Source organism: Eptatretus burgeri, chromosome 9, assembly GCF_056783735.1.
Source record: "Eptatretus burgeri isolate ZD-2024b chromosome 9, Ebu_testis_v1, whole genome shotgun sequence".
NCBI classification, from domain to species: Eukaryota; Metazoa; Chordata; class Myxini; order Myxiniformes; family Myxinidae; genus Eptatretus; species Eptatretus burgeri.
The window spans coordinates 107,999,360-108,017,774 of record NC_140969.1 but is presented as its reverse complement, the minus strand read 5'-3'; the positions used below and the strand labels follow the sequence as shown (position 1 = coordinate 108,017,774).

The window sequence follows — 18,415 nt, the reverse complement described above, 5'->3', positions numbered from 1 at the left end:
ATCGGAATCATGTGTGTAGTTTCAGGGAAGAAGTTGTAAGTGTTTGTGGATGGACAGACAGATGGACAGATGCACTGACTGACTGACTGACGGCCGACGTGCCATACCATAAGCTCCCTGGAGCTTCATTTCAGGTGAGCGAATACGCTGAATTTTGAAATGTAAACCGTTTTCATAATTGCCTTTGAGGATGGAAGCCAGACAGCTCCTGAAACGTCAGACCCAATAAAAGTTTTTTTTTAACCTCTTCATACTCAGTGTGCTTTTTCTTTTATATATGTGTGTGTATATATATATATATATATATATATATATATATATATATATATATATATATATATATATATATATATATATATATATATATATATATATATATATATATATATATATATATATATATATATATATATATATATATATAGCTCTGGAAAAAAATAAGAGACCACTCCAAAAAAAATGGCAGCCATTCCATTCCAGTGTCTGTTGAATTCCAACACAGGCACACCTCATTCTACTTCGTGAGGTACTGATTAGGTGATCACCTGAACCGAATCTTATTTTACAAGGAAAAGTATAAAAACCACTACTGTGGTCATCACTATCGTCTTGCAATAGGACCAGCTGGATGGCAAAACAGTGCTAGTAGTACTTCAAAAGTAATTGGAATCAACTAAAAATAACTATTGACCATGCCATAAGAGTTGAAAAGAAAAGTTTTGAGTGAGGAAAAGAAGGGTTCAATTCTGGCTTTACTGGCAGAGGGATACAGTGAGCGTCACGTTGCTTCCATCCTTAAAATTTCAAAGACGGCGGTTCATAAGAACAAGGTCAAGTAGCAGACATTGGGGACAACAAAGCTATAGACTGGCAGAGGGCGAAAACGACTTTCCACTGACCGCGATGATCAGCAACTCATTCGAATGTCACTCAACAACCGTAGGATGACATCAAGTGACCTACAAAAAGAATGGCAAACGGCAGCTGGGGTGAAGTGCACGGCGAGGACGGTTCGAAACAGGCTCCTCGGGGCAGGCCTGAAATCGTGCAAAGCTAGAAAAAAGCCCTTCATCAATGAGAAGCAAAGAAGAGCCAGCCTGAGGTTTGCAAAAGACCATAAGGATGAGTCCAATTTTCAGGTTTGCCCAACACCTGGTCGGCTAATGGTTAGACGGAGACCTGGAGAGGCCTACAAACCACAGTGTCTCACACCCACTGTGAAATTTGGTGGAGGATCGATGATGATCTGGGGGTGCTTCAGCAAGGCTGGAATCAGGCAGATTTGTCTTTGTGAAAGACTCATGAATCAAGCCACGTACAAGGTTGTCCTGGAAGAACACTTGCTTCCTTCTGCTCTGACAATGTTCCCCAACTCTGAGGATTGGTTTTTCCAGCAGGACAATGCTCCATGCCACACGGCCAGGTCAATCAAGGTGTGGATGGAGGACCATCAGATCAAGACCCTGTCATGGCCAGCCCAATCTCCAGACCTGAACCCCATTGAAAACCTCTAGAATGTGATCAAGAGGAAGATGGATGGTCACAAGCCATCAAACAAAGTCGAGCTGCTTGAATTTTTGCACCAGGAGTGGCATAAAGTCACCCAACAGCAATGTGAAAGACTGGTGGAGAGCATGCCAGACGCATGAAGGAGAGCATGCCAAGACGCATGATTGAAAATCAGGGTTATTCCACAAAATATTGATTTCTGAACTCTTCCTAAGTTAAAATATTGGTATTGTGTTATTTAAAAATGAATATGAACTTGTTTTGTTTGTATTATTTGAGGTCTGAAAACACTGAAACTTTGTTGTTATTTTGACCAGTTGTCATTTTCTGCAAATGAATGCTCTAAATGACAATATTTTTATTCGGAATTTGGGAGAAATGTTGTCAGTAGTTTATAGAATAAAACAAAAATGTTCATTTTACTCAAACACATACCTACAAATAGTAAAACCAGAAAAACTGATCATTTTGCAGTGGTCTCTTAATTTTTTCCAGAGATATATATATATATATATATATATATATATATATATATATATATATATATATATATATATATATGTATATATAAAAACACACACGACACGAAGTGTTAAATCAGCACCATTGGTCTGTAGGAGATAAGAAATATATGTATATGCATGCACACACACACACACACACACACATCATTCAGATATTTTTGGATCCTGTGTAAAGACTCGTATCATCAGTGAGATGAGCAAATTATATCACCTTGCTCTGTTGCAGAGACGTTTGTAAAAGTGGAACTGCATGTGGCATCCGAGTGTGTCGAGAAGTGCCAAACTCACTCCTGTCGCACCAATTCCGGCTCTGTGTCCTGGGATGAGACTTTCACATTGCCGGCTGCCAATAAAGAACAGAAGTTCTTGGGTGTGAGTGTCATTGTGCGTGTGGGTTACCGTGATGCTTTCCGCCGCTCCCATCATCTGGGCAAGGTAAGACTTACTAATTAGTTATCTGACCATCCTCTCCCTCGTTGTGTTCAGTCTTTCCACCTTCCTGCAAATCCAAAAATGTACCTCAACCTCACCAAGATTCCTGTTCAATGTGAAACCTCCCTCAAATTGTCGCATCATATGTATTTACAACTTTCTTTATGTCTAATTTCATCTTCAAAATCGTGCTTACTACTATTATTCATGGATTGAACATGAGTAGATGAATAGCTGCCTTCCTTAAAAAAAAGAAACTTCAGAACCTGATAAAAAGGTTCAGCATTTTGAGTAATCCAGATCAAAGTTGACAACTTAGATACAAATATGTATATATATAAATATATATATATATATATATATATATATATATATATATATATGTCAATCTATAATTCCAGCAATGTGTGTGTGTGTGTGTGTGTGTGTGTGTGTGTGTGTGTGTGTGTGTGTGTGTGTGTGTGTGTGTGTGTGTGTGTGTGTGTGTGTGTGTGTGTGTGTGTGTGTGTGTGTGTCTGTGACCGCTGTTTCTCGACAACCACTGGTCCGATCTAATTGAAACTTGCCAGATATATTGATGGGGACCCGAGGATGTGCCTTTTCAAGGTTTGATATTAATCGGACAAGTGCTTCCCAAGTTATGGCCACTTATTTACCAAACCAATGACAGGACACGATGCTGCATAGGCGTTTGGGAGGAGATCCTCAGCTGCGTTCCCCATTACAGGTTACAACGTATGGACTTCCGGATAGTGATGACTTACTGTATTCTAATAATTTCTCGATTTCTTATGCGCATTTGTAGATAAACACAATGCCCCAATCCAGTCGTCGTTTACAAGAGCGAAGGAACGGCCTGTTTTTTTTTTTTGCACGTATGGCCATGCATGTACGGGCACGCGAGAGCGAAGTAACAGCCTGTGTGGTTGTTTCTGGCACGCGGTTTGAAAGTTTTTTTTTTTTTGCATATACGGCCACGCACGTATGACCACGTACGTACGGGCACGTACTAGTTTATATAATGTGTATACACATATATATATATATATATGCATATACATAAGTATATGTATATATAAATGTATGTATATATGCATATGCATGTATATATAAGTATATGTAAATATATATATATATATATATATATATATATATATATATATATATATATATATATATATATATATATATCCTGGTGTTGGCGCAGTGGTTCGGGCACCGGCTTGGGATACAAAAGGTCCTGAGTTCAAGCCCCGTTAGGCCACTGAATTAATACACCAGGGGGTTGACTCAACCTGTCATCCTTCCGAGGTCGGCAAAGTGAGTACCAGTGTACTGGGCCAGTGTGTACCCCAGTTAAAATAGGTGTACCATATCCCTGTGTTGTAAGAGGCAACCAGGGTTGCGTCAGGAAGGGCATCCGGCGTAAAACATGTGCCAAATCACGATGTGGATCATTCGGATGATCCGCTGTGGCGACCCCTAACGGGAGCAGCCGAAAGAAGAAGATATATATATATATATATATATATATATATATATATATATATATATATATATATATATATATATATATATATTGTTTAGTGGGACAACAAGGGAGTGTGTCGCTCAGCTGCATCCGATCCGGAAAAGTGATCCGATCCGGTAGACTGATCCGATTCGTACAAGGCATACCGAAGGCGTGTTCCCCGGTAATTAAATCATGTGATTAATTAGGGAACCCGATTAACCCATAGACGGGAGGACCCCAGGTCACGCGGTTGAGTTATTGGCGTCCACGGTCGGTTAAGCGACCCGCAGCATCACGGAATTATCCATGTGCGACGGCCTACAATTCCGGGGAGTCTGGTGAGAACCGACATACCCCCACCGAGTGGTCTTCTCACCCGACCCCCCTGGCCCGCAACAATATATATGTGTGTATATATATATATATATATATATATATATATATATATATATATATATATATATATATATATATATATATATATATCTCATGAGGTCTGGATTCCCAAGGATAATCATTTCACACAGTGTTCCTCCTCCATGACATATAATAAATTATTTACGTTCAGACTCGGGACCATTTCCTAAAAAGACAGTTTTCGTTTTAGCTGCTAAGTTTCTAAATTCGGATTATGGATAGTGCAAGGATTCTCAATTGTAAAAGTTTAACATCAATGTGAAAGAAAAGAGGGAGAAGAAAATATATAAATAAATTTGGGGATCTGCCATACGCAAGAAGATGGTGGTGGGGGAGAATGAGCTGTTGGTGGAAGGCAAGGTGAATGAAGGTGTGCCAATAATTTTAATGAGAGAGGGGAGGGGGAGGAGAAATTTAATTACCGTTTGAATTGTCCTGCAGGTTACCCTTGGTTTCGACAGCCAAGGTTCACCTTTGCAACAATGGGAGGAAACTGTGATCAACCCTGACAAGACCATCACCATGTGGCATCAATTGCAGTGATCGAACTTCCAGAGTGACAGCTTGTGTTTATCTTTCTTCAAACATTATTCATAATTGGTCCAAGGGGTGGTTAATGTAAACCGTGGCCTCGTATGGTCAATAATTGTCAACCCTTATCCTGACTTTGCTGGAAAAGTGGGGGTTTTTTGGGGGGGTGGGAGTTTGTCCGTAAATAGGTTGGAATTCGGTTGCTTTGTGGAGGGGAGTAGTTAGTCATGGTTCAGGATGATAGTTTAGTTTCATATATATTGTCCTTTACATGCACTCAATTAACTTTTGAATCAGTTTTTATGTCATGAATAGTTAACTCAATCCCTTTCAAATCAGGTGTAACATATAAAATGCAAATTAAAAAAGTGCCTTTGGGTTGCATTTTGGATCAAGTAAAAGCTGAGAAAGAAATAAAATGGTTCATTGAATAACTTGTACATTTAAAACAATTTTATAAATAATTATTGTGTTCTATTATTAGGAGAAAAGCCTTTAATGTGAGAGAATGTTATATTGGACAACAACAGGAGATGCATCATCAGGTTTCATGGCTATGGAGCATGCAGGTTGATGCAGGTGTGTCTGCTTGCAGGCTTTTTTAGGGCATCATGGGGTTTCATGCCCATGGAACATGTCAGTTGATGCAGGTGTGTGTGCTTGCAGGCTTTTAGAGTGTCATGGGATTTCATGCCCATGGAACATGTCGGTTGATGCAGGTGTGTGTGCTTGCAGGCTTTTTTTAGAGCATCATGGGATTTCATGCCCATGGAACATGTCGGTTGATGCAGGTGTGTGTGCTTGCAGGCTTTTTTTAGAGCATCATGGGATTTCATGCCCATGGAACATGTCAGTTGATGCAGGTGTGTGTGCTTGCAGGCTTTTTTTAGAGCATCATGGGGTTTCATGCCCATGGAACATGTCGGTTGATGCAGGTGTGTGTGCTTGCAGGCTTTTTTGGAAGCCAATGATGAAACCAGTGAATTGAATGTTGTCCTTGGCAGTGAATTAGTATTATTCATTGCAAAGTGATCATTTATACTTTGTTGTTAAACATTATACCAAGCCGCAGTTCAACACATTGTCTAATTCATTACTAAACTAGGTTACTCTATCTGAAATCAGTTAATTGTTCATGATACCTGAATAAAATGGGTGTTTGTTTCATGTATATCCAGCTGGAGTGAAAAATAATTTCCCCCCTTTTTAACAAAACGCTGTCTTCTTTGTGATGCCAAATATGTTCATGGGTTTAATTTCTCTCGTTTTTACAACATTTAATTGCACTGCAAATCGTCAAGGTGAAGTCATGTTAATTTTTACCGGAGAGTTGTACAATTAAAATGAGAAGTGTGCGTCATTCGTTCATATACGTCAATCCAACCGATAAAGTGCTGTGCAAGGTTCATCGTACAGCTTTTATAACTTCACCAAAAACCATAAATATAAAATAAAAATATAAAAGTGTGATCCAAGACATGTCTTTTTCAATCAAACATGTTCAAACTTTTTTTCTTAATCGTTCAGATTGTGTCTTCTTTGCTTGTGCTTGCGTGACTCGCACTGTTTCCAGCATCGGAAGAGTTATTTTTTTTTATCAACTCTTCCACTTTTCATTGCTTTCAAGAATATTCGTTTGTTGAGGTTTTGACTTAATGTTTGTTTTCAGAGTAAGAGACATGGCACACTCGCTGATGCCACGAAACAAGATTGTCCACGATGAATCTTGTACAATCTTGTTTTGTCAGAGATTGCCGCACAAGACAACACAATTTGCATATTTTGGCCACAGATAATGCATCCAGCAATTTAAACAAGTATGGACTATAAAGATAAAAACACACACACACACACACACACACACACACAGTTGGTATTTATCAATAAAGTGTTCAGAATACAATGTACTGAGAATTGCACGAAGTATTTTATTCTTTCTTCAAGTTTGTTAAACACATGAAACAAAGGGCATATTCAGGCTCCAACACTTAACTTTCATAATTCATGTTAGGGCTTCAAAATTTACAAAAGCGACAACTATGTAGAAGAAAACAACACTGCAGAAGATACGAATCTTTGATTGACACTCAAGCTGGAATCTACTGAAAGCTGAAGTTTAATTGGTCAATAAATTTGTGCCGCATGGGCGATTGGCGAAGACTGCTGCACACACTGCATGATTGTCGTCGATGAATTGTAAAAGTTGAACGTGTTCAATGAGCAAGAATGCCATTTAAACTTCAGATTTCAGTAGATTCCAGCTGGAGCATCAATCAGAGGATCATATCCTTTGCAGCATTAAAAAAAAATAGTTGTAGCTTTTGTGAACTTTGAAGCCCAAACTTATATTTAATATGAAAGTTCAATATAGTAGCATGAACGATTGCTGGGGAATGCCTCACACGACAAAACTGTCACTAATAACTTGTAGAAGTTGAGGATGTTCAACTTTTACGAATGTCCCTGATGCACCTGAAAAAGTAGTTGATGACGATCGTCGACCGTCGCCCATCACATGATTCTCAAAAACTGTCGCTGATTAAGCTGTTTGCCACAATCTTGTTGCATTGTGTTGGTGAGTGTGTGGCGGTCCAAACAGATGTGCTCCATCAAAGCCTTCAATTTATTATATTTGCCAATGTAGGAACAAAATGTAAAAAAAATTTTTTTGCAAATGATTGTTGGTGATGTACGCAGTGAGTAGATTTTCTTTTTTTTAATTTTTTTTTTCAGCAACCTTATATACAGTATCTGCTTCATGGATGTGAACATTTTGCAACTACTTGTTGCGGGTTTTGAAGGACATGGTTGTTTTTAAAATGTGTACACAAATATTTTGTTGGGATGTAAACATGTTCAAGGAGCAGTTTATACAGTGTTGTATGAAGGTGCGTTTTATGTTCAATATTGCGAATGATGTATAATTAGAAAATTTTCGGGTTTAATAAAGCAAAACGACATTCCTGGCCTCCTTGGTAACGTTGCTGGTTCATCGTGCACCACGTCAAATCAAGTTAAACATCTAAAAAACAAAAACAGGTTCTATGTTGGAATTTGGCAACTTCGACTGCATTTTTCACTCTCGGAAGTTTCTTAAATCCATCGTTTTACTTTGCCATTAATAATCTGTTTGAAACTACCTTTTGGCACACCATCTACACATGAAAACCTATTCCTCACACTTTTATTTTCGAAGTATACAAAACTGTATTGTTTTTCTTTTCTGCAAACTGTTCATAAACCAACGATAGAGAACAATGCAAGTAAACTTACATGGTGCTACATAAGACCTTGAGTTGATAAAAGGCCTCTGAACAATGCATCGTGTCAGCGAGATGCCTTAGAGTGTTTGCCTTTGTGTTCTAAATACAAACAATGATGTCATTCCCATGCCTTTGACACTGAAAATGTCAACATTCTCAGAGTGATTAAACTGTTGTTGCTGATAATATCCCACACAGCCATCATCAAATGGATGCCATTATTTACATCACCTTGGTGAACAAAGGTTCATGTGAAGGTTTGGCAGCCATTGAAAGAAAACCTTAACCCCAACATTCCAGTGCTTTTTCCATATACTGTATTACAAATTCCACATCAAGCACACATATAGAGTCCACCATGAATGAATCACATATCGAGTCCATCATGAATCATGGCAGTGTTTGGGTCAAGGGGTACACAAGAACCAGTTTGATTGCCTTCCGGCTGCACGTACAATCACCGACATCATCTGTCCTTGTGGAATGTCACGCCCAATGCACTGTCGTTGTACGTGCTCAAGAGCAATGCCACGTTTTGTTCAAAGTAAAAATAAATTTGGGTGGGTAACTTGACTATCTGAGCATTTTGTTTTCACAAGGTATTCTGATGAGGGTACTTGTGGGCAGGACATGTTTTCACCCCTGTTTGATTTTGAGCATGATGTCTCAAAAAAGTTGTGGACAGATTCGGATGAAACTTGGTGGACATGTCGGAGGAGGAGAATGGGACCATACTCTGTGCAGAGCGTTGGTTCTGCTTAAGCAGTCTCCTTGGCTATTGGGTACAATCCTGGACGGGTCACCACTCCGACACAGGATATCAGCAAGCTGGCACTCATTTTGCCAACCTCGGAAGGATGACAGATCGAGTTGACCCCACCTGGTATTAATTCAACAGCTGAGGGGGATTTGAACTCAGGATCCTGGGATCCCAAGCCCACCACCCTAACCATTAAGCCAACAACCAGGCATGCGATTGCTCCCTATGACCCTTTCCGACGTTTTTTTTTCACCTTTCCGACGCTTCCAGAAAAATGATGCAAACAGCATCCACAGCCTGCATACGAAACAACATAAACAATCGCATTCCACAAATCACCATTCCAAATTGAAACGGTAATAAAAATTAATGAAATGGTATACTGCCCTCCAGCCTGTAAAATAGGATGGGATACTGCACTGTACTCAAACCTGCAACTATCTTAGTGTCTTTGTAATTACATGGCGTCATATATCCGATTTCATTATAATTATTGCGGTTTGAATTTGGTAATCTGCGGACACCTTCTATGAATGAAAAACAATCCGAATCAAATCAAATCCTTCCATTTTAAATACTCCAAAGGACCGATAAATATCACCAAGACGTGGAAGAACGAATTGGACATCACGGATCGATTGGTTTGTGGTGATGGCAATATGGTCCACGTGATCGGAAGTGACGTGATGGTGCGTGCGGAATCCTGGAGGACGTCGACGTGGCCTTCAGTGAGGGAACGCTCATGACATCACACAGCCGTTAGACTAGACACGACAGTGATACCTTGCATATCGACTCCAGGTCGCTACACATTCATCAGTATGTGTGTGTGTCAATCCTTGCCAGTGGAATGGAAGTGAAACATTGAGTTTTTAAAATTGATCCTACATTCCATCCAATACAGGTTTGGACCACACTAAAGTGGGTCTGCGGGTTTTCAGAAACAAAATGGGTCAAATCCGTAAAATCCGGGTCACTTGCCATGTACGGAAACGCCGGAGCCGCGGCTGTATGAGAAGCGGGAGCGGAGCGCGGAGGGTTCCGGTTTCAGTCAGGATGTGGGAACCAGAAACAACAAGCAACACTGGTCCTATCGGACTGGTGTGAAGTGTGCAGGGGTCTGCACAGTACCCATCTACCTCTTTCTCTCCTCATCTCATCTTACCAATCACTTATCTCTCCCTTCCACATTGGATGCATTATGCTGGCCGACTGTGGAGTGATAAGTCACTGTTAAGGTTCTGAAGGTGTGGATGTCACATAGGGGAAAATTTGGGAATGTTTCTAGGCTGTGATGAATTGTTGTACAAACTGTATTTACAAGGAGAGAAAACAATCAAGTGGCATATCAAGTAAGACCCTGACATTCGCGGGGGATACGTTCCTGGAAAATGTTGTGAATGTTGAATGTGCATATATCAGGGTATTGTTTCAATGGGAAAAGGGGAATAGATTCCCAGCGGTTCGTGATTCATGACATTTAAAATAGTTTACGAACACTAATGCACAAGATAAGTTTCCTTAAAAATGCTTCCAAAAAAAGAAAAGAAAAAACCAACAGCAGGTACTCTTTCCAAATTTTATTTCAGATATGACAACTTTTGATGTGATGATGATGAGTTGGAATCCAGTGAACTCCTCTAAAGAGGATGCAGGTGATGAGGCATGCAATGAAGGGGATGCAGGTTAGAGCGCTGAAGGTGTTGAGGTGAAGGGGCCAGGGCAAAAAGAATAGGTTATTACCTCTGCCACTGAAGGTGAAGGGGGTCATGTTTTCACCCCTTTCTGTCTCTTTATTTGTTTGTGTGCAGGATATTTCAAAAAGTTGTAGACGGATCCAAATTAAATTTTGTGGACAGGTTCGGTGTGTGACAAGGACAAATTGATTAGATTTTGGTGAAGATGTAGATCCGAATCCGACTACTAGACGTTTTTAAAGTCGGAGGAGGAGATAGGGCTAAAACCGATATATAGCACGATACCTCAAAAATGTATTGGGTCCGATACGTTCTCATGGATCAGGCATTGCGTGGTGGAGGTATGCACTCCACTGAGTGCCCTTCTAGTTAAGAGCTGTTTTGCTGAGTGCTGCAGCTTTCTGTGCAGCTCTCTGTTCAGGAGCAAAACATCATCCAATCCCTTCTTGAACCAGAGGTACTACTCCATCACTGGGTCAGCATCTTGCAACCTGTGAGCAACTGCCCCATATCCTGCAGCACCTCACCCATGAACTTGACAGGAAGGTTGTGCCTCGCCACGTCTTCTTCCTCATCACTATCCTCCTCCTCCTCCTTCTCCTCTTCGGAAACCTTGATGATAGCCTCCAACTCCTCCATGCTCGTCTCGTCTGGTGAGGCATGCTCGTCTGGTGAGCTTCACATTGTGGAGACCGTACCACTTCTTGAAGCCGTCAAACCATCCCCTGCTAGCTCGGAAGGGACTGGGGCCACTCGTACCCTCATCACTCATGTTTGCAGCACCACCCATGCCAACTCGATGATCGTACCACGCGCTTTGCCTTTTTACGAATCAGAGGTTCTTCTTCAAAGCACATTTTTCTTGGCATTGTCCTTTAACCACACATTCAATGCTCCTTCATTGCTTCGATGTGAACTTCCCGGACCTCGGGAACCACTACGGTGCTGGGTTCTGTGCAAGCTGCGACACTTTCACAAATTGCCTTCTCATTTTAAGTTTACCTGGAACGTAATTCCAGGGAGCGAATGGGATGGTGCATCTTTCGTCCATCAGTCCGTCCGTCCACAAAGACTTGCAACTCCATCCTGAAGCTCCACATACGATTTTGATGAAACTTTGCTATATCGTTCATCACCCAGTATGCACCAAAGTTTGTTCATGGCATTAAATAAACAAACAAAAAAACGGGCCTCAGGGGGCCGATGGAGGTTGCCCACCAAAATAGCTATTTGCTTTCTTCTGCGAAACTACGCATGCAATTCTGATGAAACTTGACCACAACCTTCATCACCCGTGATGTACCAAAGTTTGTACAACGCATAAAGATTTTTTTTTTTTAAATGGAAGTCTGAGGGGGCCTGATTATAAGGGAGTTGTCGACCCCCCCCCCCCAACCCTCCCCCTCCCCCCAAAGAGGTATTTTCATTCTTCTCAGAAAGTACACACAGAATTCCCATGAATTGACCACAACTTTCATCACCCATGATGTACCAAAGTTTGTTTGTGACATGAGAAAAATCGGGCTCGAAGGGGGTTTAAGGGAGGGGGGTGGGGGGTTCCCCCAAAATATTTATTTGCTATAACATTGGTTCATTGGTACATACATTTTGCCGGTTGTCGACTTCCTCCTCAGTATCATTATTCTTCCAGGTGAGCACCTAGGTGTATTGCCCTTATGTTTTTATTATACCTTCCATCTGCAACAGAGGGGAAATAAGAGGAAAACACAAATGTCCTCAAAAACAAATTTCAAATGACTGGTAACTTGAACCAACATGCAAATTTTGGTGGCGTGTCAAAGAAAAGAACAGAAAACGATGACAATGCCATGTTGTTTGGAAGGTAAACATGAGAAGTGTGCGTAAAAAGATACAGGTCGATATCAAAACATTCCAGCATCCTCACAAAAGAATTTAGAGTTGCAGGATGAGAAAAGTCATAACTCTGGCAGAACCCAGCATTTGTTCAAATGTTGGTGGGGAGAGGGGGGGTAGAGGGGGCTTAGGGTTAGGGTGTGGCTGTGTTACTGTGGTATAAGCTCATTTTGTAAATTAACATCTCGTGTACACACATATACAATAATTACTGTTTTTATTTATCTTTTTGTGATAGATCTGTATTTACTGTTTGGGCTGGCAGAATAGTCTCGACTTTAGAGGTACATAGACTTGCCTCTCAGCTGTCAAGCCTGGGTTCGAATCCTGATCCAGCTATAAAATGTCATTCTGGTGTTTCACCCGCACGGTCATTCATCAATGTTAATGGACGTTAAATTGGCTGACCCGTCTGACGGAATTAGTTGGTGGACGTTAAACATCCCACAGTGTCCTTTGTGAAGACGAGGTGAGCTATTGCCAGCACCCTGAACAAATTCCAAATTCCTGCTATGCCCAAACTCCTGCTGGGAAGGCAATGTCAAACCACCCAGTATAATTCTTGCCCAGAAACTGCTTCGGCACCACCGACGCTGTGTAACATAGTATGGTACATCAGAATCAGAAGGTATTGTTTACCATTGCAGAATCAGGACATCATGATGACCGAAGAGGGTGGTTCTCATGAAATATTGTTGTGGAGCCGGACGTCGGTTGCGAGCACGACTGTTAGGTGGAGCAGCAGGGTCGATTTTACCGAACACCCGGAATCTAGATCATACCTTTCGGAAAACTCCGAAAGGTACGGGTCCCTTACAGGACCGTGAATCGTCAATAAATCAACCACGTGGGACAGGGTTATTTGCCAAACTTCAAAATACCTAGGGGCCCAAATGGCAAGCTGCTGAGGATTCACACCCTCGACGGCACTCATACGGGACGAGCCGTATGCGTGCTGGACCCGTGCGTAACCCGAGCGGAGGGTTACTGAGGTCCCGTCGGTCCAACTGTACAATTTGCCGCTTCCCAAATTTCCCAATACGCACCATGCTAAGCCAATGAAAGAAACACAGAAACGAGCTGAAACATTAAACACAGGATTTATTTATATTTGGGGGGGGCAGGGGGGAGCATGCAAGGAGCAGAGTTATCTGACTATTAGAAGAAATACAAATAATGTACAAGCGAAGAGCACTTAACAATTCCTACTTACAGATGGGCCCACACACAGCCAAAAAGAGAATGGACCCGATGGGTCTTCAGTCGGCAGAGCCGGCCCGGGGTACCTGCCCCGCCTCGTGTGGTCACACCGACTCAAATCACCATGGTGGGACTCGAACCCACGACCGTCTGCAGGGCCCACGTCGACAACCACTCACTGGCTTTAGATGCCAGGATGGGAAATGCCTGGACTGAGAATGTCCTCTCCCACCAGGAACGTCTCACACACGATCCTCATTGCTCGGCAAAACGCCACATTCGCTCAAACTGGCCAAGCTGTCGTGTTAGGGACACGACCAATGCAGGCACGATAGGCCGAATGACCTTCTCATGCACCAAAGTCCCCTGTGTAACGTTGTTAAGAACAGGAAGAAATGTGGAAGGCAGGACAGAGAGTTGGTGGTGGGGGTGCATGCAGTTGGAAGAGGGAGATTGAGACGTTAGGAAGGGGGGGGATTGAGGACTTGGGGATGGAAGGGGGATTGAGTACTTTGGGTTTGGAACAGTTGAGGATTTGAATTATACTTTGATGACAGGGTTGGCTTGGGAGAGCCAGAGATAGGACAGAGTTAGGATCGAGGGGTTTGAGGCTATTGAGGGTGTGGGGGGGGTGGGGTGGAGTTGATGACATTGAGTTGGGAGGGGATTTGATGATGTGAAGAAAGGGGGAGGGGAGCATAGAGTTTGGGTGTAGTGGTAGGTGTGGCAGAGAGAGGTCAGAGTTGGGAGGGGGGTTAAGGACATGGGATTGTGTGTGGGTCTGAGGGGGTGGTGGGGGGTGGGTTCGGGACCTGAAGTCACATTTCACATTATGCAGAATTTCCATGTGTCCGTGATAGTTCCATTGTGTCTTTTGGGTCTGTCGGGTTTTTTGGCTCCTCAAGGTATTTTTGGTTCTCGAGGTATTTTGGGTCCTCATGGTTTTTTTAGGTCCTCGGGGTCTTTTGGATGCCCTAGGTCCTTTGAGTTTTCGGGGTCTTTTGCGTCCTCTGGGTCCTTTGGGTATTTTAGCTCTTCCGGGTCCTCGGGGTCTTTTGTATCTTGTGGGGATCTTCAGAGTCTTTTCAGTATTTTGGGTCTTTGGGGTATTTTCAGCTTTTTGAATCTTCTGGGTCCTTGGAGCATTTTGGGGTCTTTTGAGTATTTAAGGGTCTTTGGGGTCATCAGGATCTTTTAGGTATTTTTGGTCTTCGGGGTTTTTGGAGTCTTCAATCTTTAACCCCCCCCCCAAGATCACCCGGGTCTTTGTGGTCTCCTGTGGTCTTCGGGGTCATTTAGGTTCTCGGGATCGTTTGGGTCCTCGGGGTCATTTGGGACTTTTGGGTCTCCTGGGTGGGGTTCTTTTTGGTATTCTGGGTGGGTTCTTTTGGGTCCTCTGGGCACTTTAGATTAAGTATTTCAGGTTACAATTGCGGGTGATGTCAGGTCAGCTGTTCAATCAATGTATGAAGAGCAGATATACATATACATACATACATCATCACATACACTTGCTCCGTTAAATATAGTCTCGCAGAGTACCCACCCTATGGGTGATCTTGTTCCGAGCATGTAACACGTTGTTCTGATGCATACCTTTTCGTGTAGGCTAAAAAAAATCACCACTGTACGAGATGCCAAATAATAAATAACAATCCTCCAGCGCACGACATTGCTGGGGCACCTTCGGCGCCCAGCAATGCCGCCTTGCAGCACATGGAGTCAGAATTGGGAGGGAGCTGTGTACAATAATTGATTGATTAATTGATTAATTTCAGAATTAAAATAAATAAATAATAATCATAAATAATTTAATTTCTCAATCAATTGCCGAATCACAAACCTGAACCACCACCATTTCACCTGAATCTATAACTCTCTGAAAATGAAGTAATTAATCGATTAATTGATTTATCAATGAATCAAAATGCCATTTATAGCCAAATTACTTGTTCACTATCATGTCCAAATATCACCTTCCAAGCTCAAAAGGTGTCTGAAATATTGCCAAGTTGAGAAATAAAATAAATAACTGATTAATAAATCGATAATAATTAAGTAATTAATCAATTCATTGATCAATCAAAAAATATAAAGTACCATTTTTGCCAAAGCACATCTTCACTTTTGTCCCCAAATTTCAGCTTCCTAACTCAAAGGATGGCTGAGATATCACCTGGACAAAGAAGAAAGAAAATAATTAATTGATTAATTAATTAAATGAAAAATACCCTTTACAGCCAAATCACTTCTTCTCGTTCATGTTCAAATATCAGCTTCCGAGCTCAAAAAGTGTCTGAGATATTGCCCAGGTGAGAAATAAAATAAGTAAATAAATAATAAATCGATAATAATTAAGTTATTAATCAATTAATTGATTAATCAAAAAATAAAAAATAACATTTTTTGCCAAAGAACGTCTTCACTTTTGTCCCCACATTTCAGCTTCCTAACTCAAATATCGCTGAGATATCGCCAGACAAGAAAGAAAATAATTTATCGATTTATTGATTAATCAATACATCAAAAATACTCTTTGTAGCCAAATCACTTGGTCACAGTCATTTCCAAATATCAGATTCCAAGCTGAAAAAGTGCCTGAGATATTGCCAGGATGCGAAATAAAATAAATAAGTAATTAATAAATCGATAATAATTAAGTAATTAATCCATTAATTGATTAATCAATATATCAAAATACTATATAGCCAAAGCACTTGGCCACAGTCATTTCCAAATATCAGATTCCGAGCTCAAAAAGTGCCCGAGATATTGCCAGGATGAGAAATAAAATAAACAAGCAGTCAGAGACTGGACTTATAAAATCGTCAACTTGACCTCTGACCTTGTCTAATAAAAGCTGTCTCTAGAGAAGGTAGCGACGCAAACCAGAAGTTTCTACGATAATTCTGTACCAAACCATCAAAAATCGAATGTTTGACCTCACTGTGACCTTGACCTTTGACCGAATTTGACCAAAATCTAATCAGCGCTAGCCATCACCCTCCTGAATCACGTGGTGTAATTTGACATTGGTAGTTTCTTCCATTCTCGAGTTATGTTTTGGATGTTTGACCTCACTGTGACCTTGACCTTTGACCTATTTTGACCAAAATCTAATCAGCGCTAGCCATCACCCTCCTGAATCACCTGGTGTAATTTGACATTGGTAGCTTCTTCCGTTCTCGAGTTATCGTGCCTACAAACAAACACACACACAAACAAACATGCACACACACACACACACACACACACACACACACACACACACACACACACACACACACACACACACACACACACACAAACAGAGGACGGAAGTCATCAATATACTTACGAAATCTAATAAGTAATTAATAAATCGATAATAATTAAGTAATTAATCCATTAATTCATTCAATATATCAAAAATACGACTCTATAGCCAAAGCACTTGGTCACTGTGAAGTCCAAATATCAGCTTCCTCGCTCAAAAGGGGCCTGAGATATTGCCAGCATGAAAAATAAAAGAAATAACTAATTAATAAATCGATAATATTAATTAATTAATTAATTAATTAATTAAGCTAAATATACAAAATATCGCTTTTGCCAAAGCACATCTTCACTTTTGTCTCCAAATTTCAACTTCGTAGATCAAAGGATAGCTGAGATATCGCCCGGACAAACAAACACAAACAAGAAAGAAAACAAACAAAGAAGAAGCAGACGTCGTGCAGAGCATGATACTTGCAAAATCCATAAAACAAATTTGACTTCAAAAATAATTGGTGGTTGAAGTCAATGACCAAATCTGCAACCCCTCTTCAAATTTCAAGTCAATAGGATGAAAATTCACAATTTTAGAAATTCGGCCAATGTTGTCATTTTGGCCTATGTTGACCTCAAAAATAATTGATGGTTGAAATCAGTGACCTGAAATGCAAATCCTCTTCAAATTTCAAGTCAATGAGATGAAAGTTGAGGATTTTAGGAATACCTCCTTAGTTGTTGACCTTGGGCCTTTGTTGACCTTTTGGTCCATGTTCACCTCAAAAATAATTTCTTAGTTGAATTCAGTGGCCTGAAATATAAATCCTCTTCAAATTTCAAATCAATCAGATGAAAATTGACAATTTTAGAAATTCGGTCTATGTTAACCTCAAAAATAATTGACTGTGAATTCAGTGAGCAGAAATAGAAATCCTCTTCAAATTTAAAGTCAAACAGATGAAAATGAAGGATTTTAGAAATACCACCTTAGTTGTTGACCTTTTGGTCAAGGTTTACCTGAAAAATAATTGACTGTTTGAATTCAGTGACCTGAAAAAAAATCCACTTCAAATTTCAAGTCAATCGGATGAAAATTGACAATTTTAGAAATTCAGTCTATGTTGACCTTTAGGCCTATGTGGACCTCAAAAATAATTGGTGGTTGAAATTAGTGACCCGATGTGAAAATCCTCTTCAAATTTCAAGTCAATCCGATGAAAATGAAGGATTTTAGAAATACCACCCTAGTTGTTGACCTTTTGGTCAATGTTTACCTAAAAAATAATTGGCTCGTTGAGTTCAGTGACCTGAAAAAAAATCCTCTTCAAACTTCAAATCAATTGGATGAAAATTTAGGATTTTAGAAATACCACGTTAGTTGTTGGCCATAGGCCCATGTTGACCTTTTGGTCCAGAGTCAACCCAAAAATAATTGGCTGGTT

General features: G+C 40.7%; 2 protein-coding genes across 3 annotated transcripts in view; one reads left to right on the top strand and one right to left on the bottom strand.

The window, feature by feature from the left end:
- TC2N (tandem C2 domains, nuclear) overlaps positions 1–7,893 on the top strand; it is a 51,264-nt gene extending 43,371 nt beyond the window's left edge. For both annotated transcript variants that reach the window (XM_085896605.1, XM_085896606.1), the window contains 2 exons: positions 2,260–2,468; positions 4,837–7,893. In XM_085896605.1, the coding sequence (XP_085752731.1) occupies positions 2,260–2,468; positions 4,837–4,938 (311 nt within the window). In that variant the 3' untranslated portion in view covers positions 4,939–7,893. The remainder of the gene's footprint in view (positions 1–2,259; positions 2,469–4,836) is intronic.
- Positions 7,632–18,415, bottom strand: part of CFAP36 (cilia and flagella associated protein 36) — a 133,706-nt gene continuing 122,922 nt past the window's right edge. The window contains exon 12 of the mRNA XM_085896610.1: positions 7,632–12,344. The gene's annotated coding sequence lies outside the window, so the exon portion shown is untranslated. The remainder of the gene's footprint in view (positions 12,345–18,415) is intronic.